Source organism: Aricia agestis, chromosome 21 (genome assembly GCF_905147365.1).
Source record: "Aricia agestis chromosome 21, ilAriAges1.1, whole genome shotgun sequence".
Taxonomy (NCBI): Eukaryota; Metazoa; Arthropoda; class Insecta; order Lepidoptera; family Lycaenidae; genus Aricia; species Aricia agestis.
In genome coordinates, this window is record NC_056426.1 from 1423474 (window position 1) to 1440621 (window position 17148).

General features: G+C 39.4%; 1 protein-coding gene across 2 annotated transcripts in view; it reads right to left on the reverse strand.

Annotated features, from left to right (window-relative positions):
* The window catches only part of LOC121737606 (cGMP-specific 3',5'-cyclic phosphodiesterase-like), an 80530-nt gene that overhangs the window by 47541 nt on the left and 15841 nt on the right, over positions 1-17148 (reverse strand). For both annotated transcript variants that reach the window (XM_042129265.1, XM_042129266.1), the window contains exon 2: positions 4535-5192. In XM_042129265.1, coding sequence (XP_041985199.1) covers positions 4535-5128 — 594 coding nt within the window. In that variant the 5' untranslated portion in view covers positions 5129-5192. The remainder of the gene's footprint in view (positions 1-4534; positions 5193-17148) is intronic.

Sequence of the window (17148 nt, forward strand, 5' to 3'; positions counted from 1 at the left end):
TAGACCTTCAGAACTGGATACCTCCTTAAGTAACCGCGACCAGATAAACTTTCAGCTTTACGAAAAGAAAGGAAGGTCTGGCCCTAGCGGGCTCTTACTCTATAAATGCGTTATAGCTGTCAGTATTTCTGTTTTTTTTTTGACGGAAATCGGAAAGAACATCCCCGGTAAGAGCTTACGAAATAAATCGTCTGGAAATACACCAGAGATATAGGGAAGTGTTAGATACACCATTGTAGCAGAAAAATATGCAGCATATTTTAAGTGGGAGCTTAGAAATATGCTGCATATTTTTTTGTATTTGTGGGTTTCTAAAATATTATATATCTATACTTACCTACTTGAAATAAAACTGACTTTGAAATCTTGCTTGTCTCGCTAAAACTCGATAAAACTCGAGAATGGCTAAACCAATTTAGCTAACTTTAGTCTTAAAATAATCTTGGAATTTCAGAGAAGGGGAATATTAGAAGGTTATAATGAATGCGAAATTCAATTTTGGGACTTCTCGTTTTAACGAGAAATTTTAGCACAAATTTACAGTATCATCAAACGAATTTGGCTCTAAGCAAACAGTTTAGGGCCTGGACTAGAGCATGCCAAATAATACATTGTAGTCCGAAAAGCCAGAACCATCATTCTTGCACAGTCAATCAAGCGCGCTTGATTGACTGTGCAAGAATGATGGTTCTGGCTATCTAACCTACCCAACTCTATGGCACTTCCTAATTTATCCCCGAGTCCCGGCCAAATCAAATCAGTCTGCGTCGGAATTCGGCGTCGTATATGTTTTCAATTCGTCCAAAACCTGAGGGAATTCTCGTTTATGTAACCTACGACCAGGGTATATTGGCTATCGAGGAAAATAAGGAGTAATCCGTAAAGATATTATGTTTAGTCAAATTCAACAGCTCGTTCGCTACGCGACAAAGCGACTGCGAAGCGGGAGCGTCTGCAACGCGGGACGTTCGCGTCGACAGAGCGGGAATAATCTACAGTTCGCACCCTAGTCGCGCAGGTGTGCACTGTGCACACTATAGTTTTGCGCCAGTTTCGCGCCCGTCCCGCGTCCCGCCTGATGACAACAATAATTGTATGTATAAATCGCTAAATACGCTTGTAATCTAGATGTAGCGGTCAAACCGTTCGTTCGCGCGGACGCAAATAAATCGAGCCTTACTCGCTAATTTCGACAGCGAAGTTAGATGTCAAAAAAGTGTGGGATTTGACTCGCATCGCAAGTGCCATGAAATCCCTTACATTTTCGACATCTTTGCTATTGAATATATCTTATCAAATGTAATATACATCCCTCCGCACAAAGGAGTGGTTTGCCGCTATACTTAGGGCCTTCGCCCACTGCGACTTTTAGTAGCGATGCAGTCGCGCGACTATGAAGCGCATGACTGCATCACTACTAACGCGCGTTAGACGCATTTGCAACTCCATACAAAACACACACCTAGCGACTGCATCGCGACTGTATCGATGCAAATATGCGACAGTATCGCGACTGCATCGCTACAAAAAGTCGCAATGGGCGCACGGCCTTAGATAGCACTAGCAATTGTATATCCAAATTACTGAGTATACGTTTATTGAAATAAATTGTTACATACATTTCGCGGTATAGCGGCCAAACCGCTCGTTCGCGGGGATCTATATAAATCGAACCTATACAGGGTGTAACAAAAACAAGTGATAATACTTTAGGGTGTGGACGTGTTCCTTGTAGAGAGTTCACTGTGAAAGTAGCAGCGCTGAAAGACCAAATTTTTTTTTCACTTTTGTATGGGGAAACTCGTGACGCTCAGGTCCTTGCCCACAAAAGTGAAAAAATTCATCTTTGAGAGTTGCTACTTTCACTGTGAACTCTCTACAAGGAACACGTACACACCCTAAAGTATTATCATTTATTTTTGTTACACCCTGTATATTTTGATGACAGATCTCTGCTGCACCGGCCGTGTCGACTTATAGACAGTAAAGAAACATAGAATGCCCCTGTGAACAGAACACACACTTTTGCACTATGTATAACTTCGCTTCAATGAAACCGGCCACCGTCACAAAAACCGATGACGCATATTATATTATCACATATCTATCTTGTCATATATGATAGCATATCGGAGCACTTAGGCGGTTTTCAGTAGCTATATCTGATCATATCAATTTACCGACATCGTAACAGCTAATGTACTAGAGGTTCTCAGAGTTAGACTAAAACTCTGAGGTTCCATTGTCTTTATGGTACAGGTATAATAGCAACAGGTAGGCACATAAAATACTCACAAAATCTTTAATCTTAATACATAATTAACACCTCCATTGTGGGTTTCGCAGACACAACATATTTTTAATTGTTATGCGACAGCTGACTTCCGCTTGGGGATTGATGGGTTGTTAGTTAAATTTAAATAAAATAAATATTTAGGTGGGGCTCCCATACAAAAAAAATGCCAACTTTCACTCTATATTATACGGAATCCTTCTAAATAATACTAGCTCTACCTGTGTGGGAGGCTCTGTTATTGTTATGAAGCGTTCAATATTATCCATTAGATACAACAAGATAATGTTTCAAGTAAACTGGACGAGTCAACAGTTTTATTAATATTCATTTTGTTTTACAGATAATGTGCTAGGGTTGTCACATGTTAGGTTATAACTGAATGTCATAAACATACAGATAGCGAAATAGAATGACAAACTTCAGAAACCGGAGAGCGAAATATTACCGTTTTTAGGGTTCCGTACCTCAAAAGGAAAAAACGGAACCCTTATAGGATCACTTTGTTGTCCGTCTGTCCGTCCGTCCGTCTGTCAAGACCCTTTTTCTCAGGAACGCGTGGAGGTATGAAGCTGAAATTTATATCAATTACTCAGGTCTACTGTCCCTTGAAGCTGTCAAAAAATCAAACTTCTAAGCCAACGCAATCAAAAGATACAGCCGTTTATGCCGCAAATTTTCGACACTTGCAAGGGAATCAAAACCTACAGGGTGCTTCCCGTGAACTCAGAATCTTGAAATTTGGTACGAAGCAACGTCTTATAGCATAGATAAAGGAAAAATTACGAAAACCATAAATTTTTAGTTACATCACATAATATATATTTTTTTAATAATTTTAAACTTACTACCCATTTCCTCATAAACACGTAGAGGTATTAAATTGAAATTCATACCAAATACTCAGGTCTATAATACCTTTAAGCTGTCGGAACCCTCGGTGCGCGAGTCCGACTCGCACTTGGCCGGTTTTTTTTTATTAGATTAAAATTGATTCTCAACCCCCTGTTATACATAAGAGAGTGTATTTATTTGTCTGTGCTGTCTTTAGAGGCCTAAAACACTGAAATTATTCAGTTTCAATTTGGAAATCCTTTGATTCCAGACAAAACACATACGATAAGTTTTAAATAATCCATGTCAAAAATGAAAATTTTTCAGCACAGCGAAGTCAGTAACCAACCAAATATAATTAAGTGCAAGGTGATAACTGATAACTAGACATCAGAAAATATGCACTTAAATCATAAATGGTTGCAAAGATGCACTTAAAATTGCCAAAATGGGTATTTACAGTACTCCCAAATTAATAATGCGCATGGAAATCGTCGCTAATTGCCGTAATCACGGAAACACCCGAATCTATGAAACTTGCATTTTGCACCTTGTTCAAAGGAAATAGAAGTAAATATCATATAGCCGGTGGCTGTCCGCTGTCGCTAACTCACCGGGAAGCCATCGCGACGTTACCATAGTAACGTCCAAGCAACGTCAGGCGCCTCTACGTCGCTGCAAAGCGCTGTTTTTCTTAAAGTCAAGTTTAAAACACCGCTTGCAACGACGTCTTCCGAAGCTCGAGAAACACGATCGTTGCCGAAAAATTACGAAAATTTCCATGCGCATTATCATTTTGGGAGCACTGTACTGTTGGTTGCAAAAACCTATAATTTTATGTCTAGTCAATGATGAAATACTCAAAGCAGATGTTACTACCGCGCGCGTTGTGAAGATTCAAATACGGCCCAATTGGGCCGTCTGTTGTTTAGTCTGCATCGAGCGCGGTCACGAACGTGCCGCGTCTTGTCTTACCTAAATAAATTGAAAATGACGTCGTGCGCGTTTCCAATGAAATGTACCAATTATGACTCAAAAAAAAACAAAACACATGGAATCTCTTACCACATGTCTTGATTGCAATAAATAGATACCTCGATTATTTACATTTTCAATATTTTTTTCGAACAATCTGAAAAATATCGAATTTTCGTCATAGCTCAGGCAAAGAAAGAGACAGCGATACGATTCGACGTTTAAAAATAGAACTGTCTCTTTTATGTAAATGGTTTTTCGTATCTTTTGTTTCACTTATCTGTCAAATTTGTCAATGTTTGCAATTTTGAATTTGAAAATTGTTCGGAAGATATTTAAGCCGGAAAATAGTATGGACGTAACAGATCTGTATAAGTAGAATATCATTGTGTCTAGTACTTAACAACCCTAGATGATAACATTATCACCTACCTTAACAGGTGACGACGACAGCCATAGTTGGAACAGATCTGACGTAACCGACGTACTCCTGGCTTCATGATGTGGCCTTGGGGACAACGTACCACATGACGTCAAATTATGCAACCTATTCACCTCATCCTGACTAGCAACCTCCTTTATATACTTCTCCAGTAATTTAGGCTTGCTTTCCAATATAGATTTCAGTTCTAATAGATCGTCTTCCGTGCATTCGTCTGGGGACGATCTTTCTTCATTACACTGCATCAATAGTTCGTTGGTTGTTAAAACATCATACACCACTTTGTTACCTAAATCATCTATGTCCTTATAATATTCGCAATCTGTATTAGAATCACCGTTCACTTCTGAAATCTCAACTATAGTTATCGGTGGGTTTTCTTTGTGCATATTGTTGTTGTCTATTTCGTCTGTAAATGATATAACCTCGTCTATCTCGACAGGAATCTCGTAGACGAGTTGCATCAGTTCCGTCGAACGCTTCTGTTTATCTTGTTGTTTCCGTGGGTCTACTGCGTCGAATTTCGTCTTGTTGGATTTGTCGTCGGCTTTTTTAGCAACATCTATAGGTTCCTCTGAGGTCATGGTTAGATGTCTGGATGTCTACCCCTGTGTTTCGACCACATTTCCCTTCATTTGTTTCTCTGACCTGTAACAAGAGATTCAAAACGTTACTTCCCAAGGAATATAAGACTTATATTATAAGTAGTTTGGCCGAAAAAAAAGGCTTTCTTTGAACTTTAGTCTTTTACAGGAATCCCAAGGTCGTTTTAAATCCTCCAAAGCCTAAATACTAATCAGACTTCAAGCAGTCTTTGTAATTTTTTGTAGAATAATTTTGAGGGTTTTCTTTAATTGATTTGAAGTATTTAAATAGCATTTTTATCACGATGCCTTGTAGGATAATTTTTTTTTTGTTTCATACATAAATATCTATATATACGCAAAAATCCATCTTAACCAGCCTTAGGCTGCGTTTCCACCAGAGCTGAGCGGAGCTGTGTTGCAAGGAATGTGTTTTTGAGAACCAATAGCATCGCCGCGCTGAGCGATGTCATGGCAAGCTCATGTCAATGAAGCGATTCTATTGGTTCTCAAAAACACATTCCTCGCAACACAGCTCCGCTCAGCTCTGGTGAAAACGCAGCCTTATCCTTACAACTTTTTTTTATGAAATAAGGGGGCAAACGAGAAAACCGGTCACCTGATGGAAAGCAACTTCCGTCGCCCATGGACACACGCAACATCAGAAGAGCTGCAGTGTCGTTGCCGGCCTTTTAAGAGGGAATAGGATAGGATAGGGGAGGTAAGGAATAGGGAATAGGGAAGGGAAGGGTAGGGAATTGGGCCTCCAGTAAACTCACTCACTCGGCGAAACACAGTGCAAGCGCTGTTTTACGCCGGTTTTCTGTGAGCCCGTGAGTACATTAGAATAGCAATAGACAATTTCATTTATATAAAGGTTCTCGGTAGGACTTGGTGGCAAAGTGGAGGATTAAGGGCCACTTAAGTCAATGGACTCCTAAGCTGAGGGCTTCTTATTTCCTTAAAGGGATTAAGGGAACATAAGGAACTATGGAAAGAGAGAAAAGTTGGGACCGACTCAGCTGCACCTGCGTAAAAATCGCATATTTTCCTTCGATAAAAAAGTACCTCATGCTCTTCTCCGAGGTAGGTAGGAGGTACAATAGGGCCTCAGTAGTACAAACCCCAGCTAATCCGAATACTTCTATGATCCGAACGACCTCCCTTCCCCCGCACAAATCACTCCCGCAGCCGCGCCGCTTCATTCTAATTTCTAGGTACTACACGTATTGTTTTTGACCACCCCGCGCGCTATTCCGCCATTTTGTTATAGGTACACCTTTGTACTGTATTTGAGCATCAATATCATGGCTTCAACATCTAAGAAAAGCGTTGTTTTATTGCCAAAAAACTTCTTTAAAGATGTCTACATACTATAATCCGAACGCTGCGTACATCCGAACAGGGTATATATTTTGGGTGTACGGACTATCGAGGCCCTACTGTATATTCTACATCTTTGCCAAATTTCATTAAAATCTGACCGGCAATTACGAAGCCTATTTGATGCAAGCAAACAAACTTTTCATGTTTATTTTTAGTTAAGACAGAGGTCTCCAAAACTGCGAAACAAAGTGAGTCCATTCGCGTTAAGTTTGCGGTAAGTCAACAGCGCAAACGGCAAAATGGCATTTCAATGTTATGTGATAAACAATTAATAACCAGAAGGTGGGGTCGACCGGACAGGTTGACCAGCGATCAGTCCTAACAGTAGCCCTAGCACGGCCACCAGTAGTGCTAGCACGGCGACCAGCGGAAATGCGAAAGTATGGACAAACTGTGGAAATAAACCTAAGGTGCCGTTCCGATCTTTTTTCGTTCCGAAAAATTCAATTAAAATGCCACTTTATGACAGACTATAGTCACAAACTGTGGAGATAAGCTTAAGGTGCCGTTCCGATCTTTTTTAGTTCCGAATAATTCAAATAATATCCTACATTATGACATATATACTATAGTGTGTCATAAAGTGGCATTTTAATTGAATTTTTCGGAACGAAAAAAGATCGGAACGGCACCTTAGATTTATTTCCACAGTTTGTCCATACTTTCGCATTTCCGCTGGTCGCCGTGCTACCGCTACAGGTAGCGTTCCGATCTTTTTTCGTTCCCAAAAATTAAATTAAAATGCCACTTTATGACAGACTGTAGTCTTAAAATAATATATATTACTAGATGTCCCGCGCGGCTTCGCCCGCGTAAATTAGAAATTTTACAGAATCCGTAGCTACATTTTCCCATAAAAAATATTTCCCCCGTTTTCCCCACATTTTCCTGAGTTTCTTCTGTCGTATTAGTCTTAGAGTAATAATATAATATAACCTTCTCGATAAATGATGAGTCTTACTCGATAAATGATCTATCTAACACTGAGATAAGTTTTTAAATCGGACCTGTAGTTTCTGAGATTGACGCGTTCAAGCAAACATACTCTTCAGGTTTATAATATTAGGTAGATATAGATTTTTTTTAATTATCGCTTGACAAACTCGAGTCTCGATCTAAAAGACTACGAAATGGTATAATATGGTAGTGATGATGATGATGATGATGATGATGATGAAGAATGTAATTTGCATAGTAGCATATGCTTTCTGTTCTTAAAACAACGCCGAAACTCCCAAACTTGTATCTATAAAGAATCAGGAATTCTCTCAGCACCTTCCGAACACGGTATACCAGGTATATCTCGGTGCAAAATCTTACTTGTTGGTAGCATATGCTTAGAATACTTCTCACGAAACCGAAGTCACCATATGTTTCCCTATAAGTTTTGAGGAGTTCCCTCGATTACTTATGGATCCTTCATCAGATCACCACTTTTCTGAATATAATACCAAATTGGGATGATAGCCTATATACCAAAAGAAAAATTTTGAAAATCGGTTAACAAACGGCGGAGTAATCGTTGAATATAAGAAAACGAACATAACACCTCCCCCATTTTGAAAGTCGGTTAAAATTGTAGCCTATGTGTTATTTATTTAATATTTTAATCAGCACATGAATTGAATAACAAAATTTTTTTCAAATTAATCGTAGCACCATCTGTCAGGACAAACTAAAATTGAAATAGAATAATATTGAATGCGATGATAATATAACAACAACTCCTTATAAATAAGAAATTAATTGAAAAAACATTTTCCAGTAGACCAAACTGTAAATCTAAACCATTCTCGAATCTCCACGAACACACACAAAAAATTTCATCAAAATTGGTCCAGTCGTTTAGGAGGAGTTCAGTCACATACACACGCACACAAGAAATATATATATTAAGATATATATATTCAAATAATATCCTATGACATATACTTACTATAGTCTGTCATAAAGTGGCATTTTATTGAATGTTTGTCGGTCGCGATTGGCCGCGGTAAAGATCAGAACGGCACCTTTAGTTTATGTCCACAGTTTGTCTATACTTTCGCATTTCTACTGGTGTCCGTGCTAGGGCTACTGATCGATCTACTCGTGTAAGGGGGCCTTAAGCAATCCATAATTATTGCCTTTCCGACTTTATTACCACCCATCAATTAAGCGAAAACCAACTCTATCATCATAGATTAAGATCTATAATCAATATTATCATTAAGTCACAAATTTTACTTGAAATTTGAGCTCTAATAACACGTATTAAGGTTCGTTCTCCGAAGGCACTAATTATAAGCTGGGTTGGAATTAATAATTCAATTGAGTTATAAATCTGCCAAGTAAATACGGAGTTTCCACAGTATAGTTACAGACAGTAGACCATTTTATAGTAAAAACAATAATAATATGTAGACCATCTTCTACTAGCTAAAAACCGAGCTTTGTGAGCTGAGCGAGCTCGCGTCGTTTATAAATTCTGCGTGGTTATAAATAATAATCTTGAAGGCATTTTTTTTTTACATTTTAAAAGTAACTAAATCGATGATAGCACATCTAAGTATAAATAAAAATTATTATGTTAAAGTACTATCAGAGAAGATGATTCCTATGCAAATCGGGGACCTAAGTAGTTTGGTTGCGTTACGTCAAACCCAGCGCCCAGCTAACAGATCACAATTAACATTGAATTGACATATTCGACCAAATAACGTTGGTCTGTCAATTGCATAGGAATCAACTTCCTCGATGGTACAAAATTAACAGGCGTGACGTGATACTTTTTCCGTAAAGTGTACCACGAAAGTGCTCAGGTTGTGGCCTGTAGGATATACTAGGGCTCGCTTCGCTAGCCCTGATTAGCTTGTCCGAATCATAAGCGGACATCCGTATTTTAGATAACTTTATAAAAATAAATAAATAAATAATGAAAATTGTTTTATTTCTGAATAAATTTGAAACGAAATATGTTCTCAGAATGTCCTACATGGTGCCTACCACCGGTTCGGGTACTAACCCCGGCGAGAAGAACCGGCGTAAGAAACTCGCACGCACCTTTTACCAAAAAAAGTGGAAAATAACAATAATAGCTAATGCTAATTTACACTAGGTATGTAAAAAGTGGTACATTTATATAAAAGCGGCCGACGCGACGGTTTGTCAAAACTAAGTTAAGCTACTGTATGAAAATGTATTGTAATGTTTATGTGGTCTATGCGGGTACTAGATATATTGCCCGCAATTTCACTGCGCTATTTAACGCGGGAACCGTACTCTGCGGGGCTAAAATGGTCGGAGTCATAATAATTATGAATCATAATATTATTATAATTCTTTTTTTTTTTAATCGCAAAATGGTCAATGCTTGCATTTCATGTCTAGTAATTACTACTAATTTGACATTCGTCAGTTTGACAGTTTTGACAATTCATTTGCTGAATTGATTGAGAGGAATAGCTAAATGTGACCATTTTAGCCCTGTTTGTTGCAGATATACTTCGAGTTCAGGTAATGGACATAGGATACTTTTTATTCCTGAAAAATGTACGGTTCACGCGGGATTTTGGCGCCAAGGAGTTGCGGGCGTCATCTTATTCTCTAAAATGATCTTAGCTGGCATTGGCGCGTGTAACGACACCTTACTATAATATTATTAGCCAGCATTGGCGCGTGTACCACCTTAACTCTAATGGTGTCATTAGACAGTAATCGCTTGCGAATTTCCCGACTCTAATGCGAGTTTTATTACAAAGAAGCCGTTATCTGCTTTACTGGGGGGCTGCAGATGCGTTGAATTTCTTGTCAATTAGGTACCTAGCCTATATATATATATATATATATATATATATATATATATATATATATATATATATATATATATAGCCTATAGATAACGTGCTCTCTGATTCACTATACAGTGTGTTTGTCTGTCTGTCAGTTACCGCTGAACCGATTTTGCTGAAATTGGTATGGAAAGGTCCCGGTAAAGGTTCCGGTGAAAATATCTCCACACAAAGTATCTCTTTGCATTTTTCCCGGGACAAAAACTATCCTATGTCCTCACATACGATGAACGGAAAACTGCACGGTACCCGCGCGATTCACAAATTTCGGCGCAAAGGTTTGTGAGCGCCATCTAGTCATACCTACATAATATAATAATTATACACAGTATTCCATTGTCATTTGTTACGAGTCCATTGTTGGACGTGTTTGTACTTACAAATACTTTGTTACTACTATATACAGCCAAAGACGTTACATAATATTATGTAGAATACACAGCGTACTTAGGCAAGTTGCATTCGACATGGACGGTTAGAACTTAGAAGTGTTATTTCAAATTTGACGTTAATCAGGGCGAGCGAAGCGATCCCTAGTATATCCCACAGCCTGTACATTTAGTAGTACACTTTACGGAAAAACAATCCCGCCTATTGATTTGTGCTTTAACATAGTAATTTTTATTTATATGTAGATATGTTATCATCAGTCAGTCAAGGTGTGACGACGCGAGCCCTCACTAAGCTCGGCTTTTAGCCAGATAAATAGAATAGAATACCTCTCATCGGTAGTACCATTTATGGCTATGTTAGAGCTGTAACCAATAGGGCACTTATAGCTGGTTTCTGAGGCCTTTGACTAGAGTTTTTCTATTCACTAGCGCTTTTGATATGATCGGCGGACGTCAAAAATGTAACCAATCAACAACTCTGTTAAATAGATTAACTCCTATGAAAATCAGAGAAACTTATAGACATAACGCATGTCTAGTTCCTCCAATTTTTACAATCGAACACATTTTTAGCCTTGCTGTCGAAAATGTAATTAACTAAGTACCCAGAAAGACAGAGAAAAGATTTTGTCAAATAACAAATCTCACACAGTTTTGTTTAAATGTTTTATAACGTCACTATCGAAATTATCGCATACAATCAGTCTAACTACCCAGGTTCAATAAATCTAAATTATTTAAATTGATAATTACCAAGTTACTAATGGGATTTAGTTCTAATCTCACTTAGATCTTGATTAAACCAGGGTTAAGCCAGATTAAGCTACGTATAAATTAAACTGTAGTTAGCGGCAGATTTATTTTTGTCGGATAGATTTTAACTCGTTTTATCTTCGATTTTATTCCACAGGTTGTCGTGGACTCGTCGTCCGTCTCACTGGGTTATGAGAGTAAAAGGAATAGAGAGTGCTCTTGTGTACTGCGCACACACTGGGGCACTATAAAATTACTCCTGCGTAACAGGCCTGGTTTCAATGAAACTGGCCACCGTCACCGAAACCGGTATGGGGAGTATTATTATTATTTACTATCGAATTATGTGCTCCTCTAAGAAGGCTTAATGTAAGCTATAAAACGATAAAAACATCTTATTAGTTCAATCAACGACTAGCAATAAAGTATTTAATTTTTTTTCCATTGGACCATTAAACTCATAGCCAAGGGATATTAATAATTTAATTATCTCTAGCTGTAACGTGGTCCAGTGGCTTAGTGCGTGGCTTTTGTCTCGGAGGTCGTTGGTTAGATTCCCACGTTGAAAAAAAAATCTAAGTTTGGTTAGGACAATGCAGGATGATCACCTGATCGTCTGATAAGTAAGATGATCTATGCGTCGGATGTCTCTCGCCAGTCGTCTCCATCGTCCGTCCCACTTAAGAGAAAGAAAGCTCTTGTGTACTGCGCACACACTGGGGCAATATAAAAATCACTCCTGCGTAGTTTTACAAACTTAGAGGAGAGAGTACTCGTGTGCACTGTGCGCACACTTCGGCACTATAAACTTCGTAGCTGGCCTAGTTTCATTTGAAGACATTATTAATGATAAACTACTTCTGCAATAATGAAACTGCATGTCATTACGCTTTAAAAGCTCGCTTTGTGCTTTTGTATGGAATATAGAGCTCAGCTTTTAAGCTTAAGCTAGGAGCTTTTCACGACTTTGCTTATTTATCTTGAATTAAACATCTCTGTACATTATGCAAGTGTTAAGTTTCAGTGTCGAAGGCCGGTTTTATTAAAACCAGTAACGCACTCTAATGCCCAAGTGTGTGCGCAACACACGTTAGCACTCTCTTTAATCTCATAACCCAGTGGCACGGACGACCGACACAACTGGCGAGAGATCAGGCGCAGGACCGACTTTTTACATGGCCATCCGACGCATGGATCATCTTGTCAGAGAATCAGGTGATCAGCCTGCATTGTCACTTACTTGAAAATAACATTATTTCCACGGATTTTTAATGAATTAGGGGTGGGGGTAAAAAATGAGATGCAAAATGTAGCCAATTCGTGACTTTTTTAAAGGGGTCTCATGACCCCCTCAAAAATCTCTCGTGACATATCAAAAAATCTTTTCACCCCCTGCATGTCTTTTGAGCTATTGCATAGCTTTTATCGCGGCCTTGGCTTTCGTTACGAACAACACCTAACATTCTAACGTCGTTTCATTTCCGCGAACTTCGGCAGGGTGTTTGCGTGTAGACTAGCTATGCAATAAGTTTTACCGCGGCAGTCTCCGAGTGCCACACATATTTTTTAAATAATCGTTTTCTTATAAAGATCATTATAACAGGTGCGTTATATGTATAAAATCATAACGCACCTGCAGCTCTTCTAATGCTGCGAGTGTCTATGGGCGACGGTTAGTAGCTTTCCATCAGGTGACCCGTTTGCTCGTTTGCCACCATATTTTATAACAACCCCCATACCATGGGAGAGCCATGCTTTGGCATGAATGGGCCGGCTCGACCGGAGAAATACCACGGGCTCACAGAAAACCGGCGTGAAACAGTGAGAACAACCGAGTGAGTGAGTTTACCGGAGGCCCAGTCCCCTACCCTCCCCTATTTCCTTCACTACGAGGGTAGGGAAGGGAATAGGGGAGGCCCTATTCCCTTCCCTATCCTCCCCTATTACCCTATTCCCTCGTAAAAGGCCGGCAACGCACCTGCAGCTCTTCTGATGCTACGAGTGTCCATGGGCGACGGTAGCTTCCATCGGGTGACCCGTTTACACGTTTGCCCCCATATTTATAACACCCCCCATACCGCGCCTGATTTGATGACGTAGCTATGACGTCATCTGCGTCACTCGAGCTAAAAATATAGTGGCAATATTTGGCCTGGGCTGTTTGCGTGGCCTTAAGGCTCACTTCATTTAACTAATTTGATACCGAGGGTGGTGATTTAACCGACTGCGATAACGATGATGTTTGAGAGCCTTAAAGGAAGAGCTGCGAGAATATTTGGTCAGGCATAAGCCTGGTATAATCGTCATTTAAGGTGGCTTAAACAAAGTTTTCTGTATCTATTTTTTATAGAATTGTTATACATACAAAATGTATGGAATTCAAGAGTCAAAATATGTCGAGTTTATTATAGAGCGTTTATGTCAATTCCATTTTCCTCTTTTTTTTTATAAAATTAGGGGGCAAGCAAGCAAAAAAAGAGCGGCTACCTCACGTAAAAATAGCGATCAACAATCCACTATCAATAATCGCGCGAGCGATTGCTGGGTGTCATGAATGTCACAAACAATGGTGTCATGTATAGTGATCGATTGCAATCGTATTGTTTTGGCTGATACGTGTAACGTGATACGAAAATGCGATTTTGGAGCAATTATTGCGCAATAATTGCTATCGCATTGCTCTCGCAAGATACGTGATACGAGGGCGGGTCACCTCATGGAAAGCAACTGCCGTCGCCCATGGACATTCGCAACATCGGAAGAGTTGCAGGTGCGTTGCCGGCTTTCTCCTTCATAGTTACTATAGGTATAAATTATGCATTACGATTTACGCTTAAGAGCCTTATCACACTGGCGATTAGCGAGCGATTTGAAAGCGACGCGACTGCTCAGCGCATACGCCGCGATGACGCCGCGCGGCGTGCACGCAGCTTGCCTTCGGCGTGTTGGACACTCAACAGCAAAATGGATTCTGACGTCACTCCCTAGACGAGTCTACTCTATATAATAATAATCTGTGTAGACGAGTATACAAAATGGCGTCCAGGCCACGCCGCGCATTCGCGGCATGTGCGCTGCGCAGTCGCGTCGCTTTCAAATCGCTCGCTAATCGCCAGTGTGATAAGGCACTAACTATTTCATCGAGTATGTGTGGTCAAATATGTATACTTTGGCACTCCAAGCAAAGAAAATATTGGCAGTGAGCCAAGCCGTGTTATGTCAAGTTATATCTTTAAACGAGCAATTCTTGTATATATATATATATATATATATCGAATCTCGGAATCGGCTCCAACAATTTTCATGAAATTTAGTATATAGGGGGTTTCGGGCGCGACAAATCGATCTAGCTAGGAATCATTTTTAGAAAATGTCATTTTATTCATGTTTTGACCATGGAATTAGAACGTATTTTACTATCGTTGGTTTTGACCGAGCAAAGCTCGGTCGAATAGCTAGTTCGTTATATAATATATACTTTAGTTGCCTAGTAGGGTCGTCGAACTGTTATTTAAAGAAAATGATTTTGAACTCTACCCTTGATATAACTTTGATGTCGAAGAATATTTTGTAACATATTATATAATATATACTTCGGTCAATAAAATTAATGTTAATGAACGTCCACTTGGATAAGCAGGAATGATTAACAGCTGCGTATTAGCAACGTTTTCGATAAAAATATTTAATATAATGAAAATTATGATAGTTCTGCGGCCGTACATTTTAAATTGACTAGACTCAAGCTAGAGAGTAAAGACAAACTCTAAATAACGACAATTGAGGCGCAGAGGCGTTAGCGTTTCGGTATAATATTACTCTGTTGCTTCGCAGCAGCGTTGACGCTCTGACGTTTGACACATTGATGCGTTGAATTGCGTTGTCGGACGCGGTGTTTTGACGTAGCGGACAGGAGATAAAATAGAAGGGTATTATGTTGATGTGCGTTCCGCGTCGCCACAACGCTCTATGACATAATATAATGCGTTACAGAGTGAGGTGACATACCATGTTCGTTACCGATTTCACGTAATATTGTGTTGTCGTGCGACAAAACAATGCAGCTATGTGGCACAGAATGCATTATTGAACATTGCACTGTTAGCGTCTTTTATTGTGTTATCGCAAGTCGCCGCAACGCAAATAGCCAAGACGAGACCCTATGCGACACTAGACTGCAATAGAGCGCTAACACTTCACATTCCGTAGATGATAGAACTGAAGTGGTGAAGTGTGAACCAAAGTGTCGCGTTGCTCCGCTGCAGCGTAGTGTCGCCTAGTGTGGTCTCACCATTATTACATTCTAGATGACGGCCGCAAGTCCGTTGCGCCTGAGGTTGCGCCGAATATTTTTTTCGCTCGGAACCGCATTTTTCCGGTATAAAAAGTTCTTTTCCGGGACACAAAGACAAAGTTTATTGGTTTGGGCGTGAAGAGGTAACAGACAGACAGGCAGACAGACAGACTTTCGCATTTATTGGTATTGAAGTATGGATTTTGAACGTGTAATTTTTTAATGCGTTTTTCCAACGACGCATTACTATTTACCTCGTGGCCCCACTCTCACATGACAGATACATAAAAGACCCTCATAACTCGAGGCGGTAACAAAAATAAAATGGCGCTAAAAATATTTTTCATTAATGTTCTTACCGTAGGTCACGGTCGAGTTAAGGCCCCTTTACACTGCCGTTTGTAGCTTTAAATGCGAATACTTTAAAAAACTTATTTTAATAATAAAAATCGGCCAAGTGTGAGTCGGACTCGCACACGAAGGGTTCCGTACCGTTATAGACGAAAAATAGGCCAAAAATTGTGTTTTTGTATGGGAGCCCCCCTTACATTTTTATTTTATTTAAATACTATTATTAATTATTAAAAAAGATATAAAACTAAGGCCTTTATGAAAATTGCAAGTGCCTAGCTGTTGCCATTATTGATTACGAGCAAAAAAGGCCAAAAAAAAAAATTTGTTGTATGGGAGCCCCCCTTAAATATTAATTTTATTTTATTTTTTATTATTTGTTGCTATAGCGGCTACAGAAATACACCATCTGTGAAAATTTCAGAAGTCTAACTATAGCGTTTATTGAGTTACAGCCTGGAGACAGACAGACGGACAGACAGACGGACCGGCATCGAAATCTCAGTAATAGGGTCCCGATTTTACCCTTTGGGTACGGAACCCTAGAAAGTAATTTAGGTACGTAATCTAATAGATAATAGATAACGCCTGCAACTCCTTTGCGCCAAAACTCGTTTATCGCATGGAACCGTACATTTTTGCGGGAGAAAAAGTATCCTTTGTAAAAGCTTAATACTTTATCGAAGGTCAGGACCTTCAGAACTGGATACCTCCAGCAGTAATCGCGACCGAAACTCCACAGTTTCTGGTCGTTCTTACTTCTTTTCTTTTCTTCTTCGTAATAGCTTTTATAAAATGACGACAATCGGGCTGTCGTTGGCTCTTGGGTTATAACATCTTATGACTTATACAATATACATGTTATACAAGGTGTAACAAAACTTAAGGATATGTATATGCTCCTTGTATATAGTCGGCTGTAAAAGTAGCAGCGCTGAAAGAGGATTTTTTTTTGTAATTTGTATGAGCACTGAGCAGGCGCCAGCGCGTCATGAATTTTTCCAAAGATGAGAA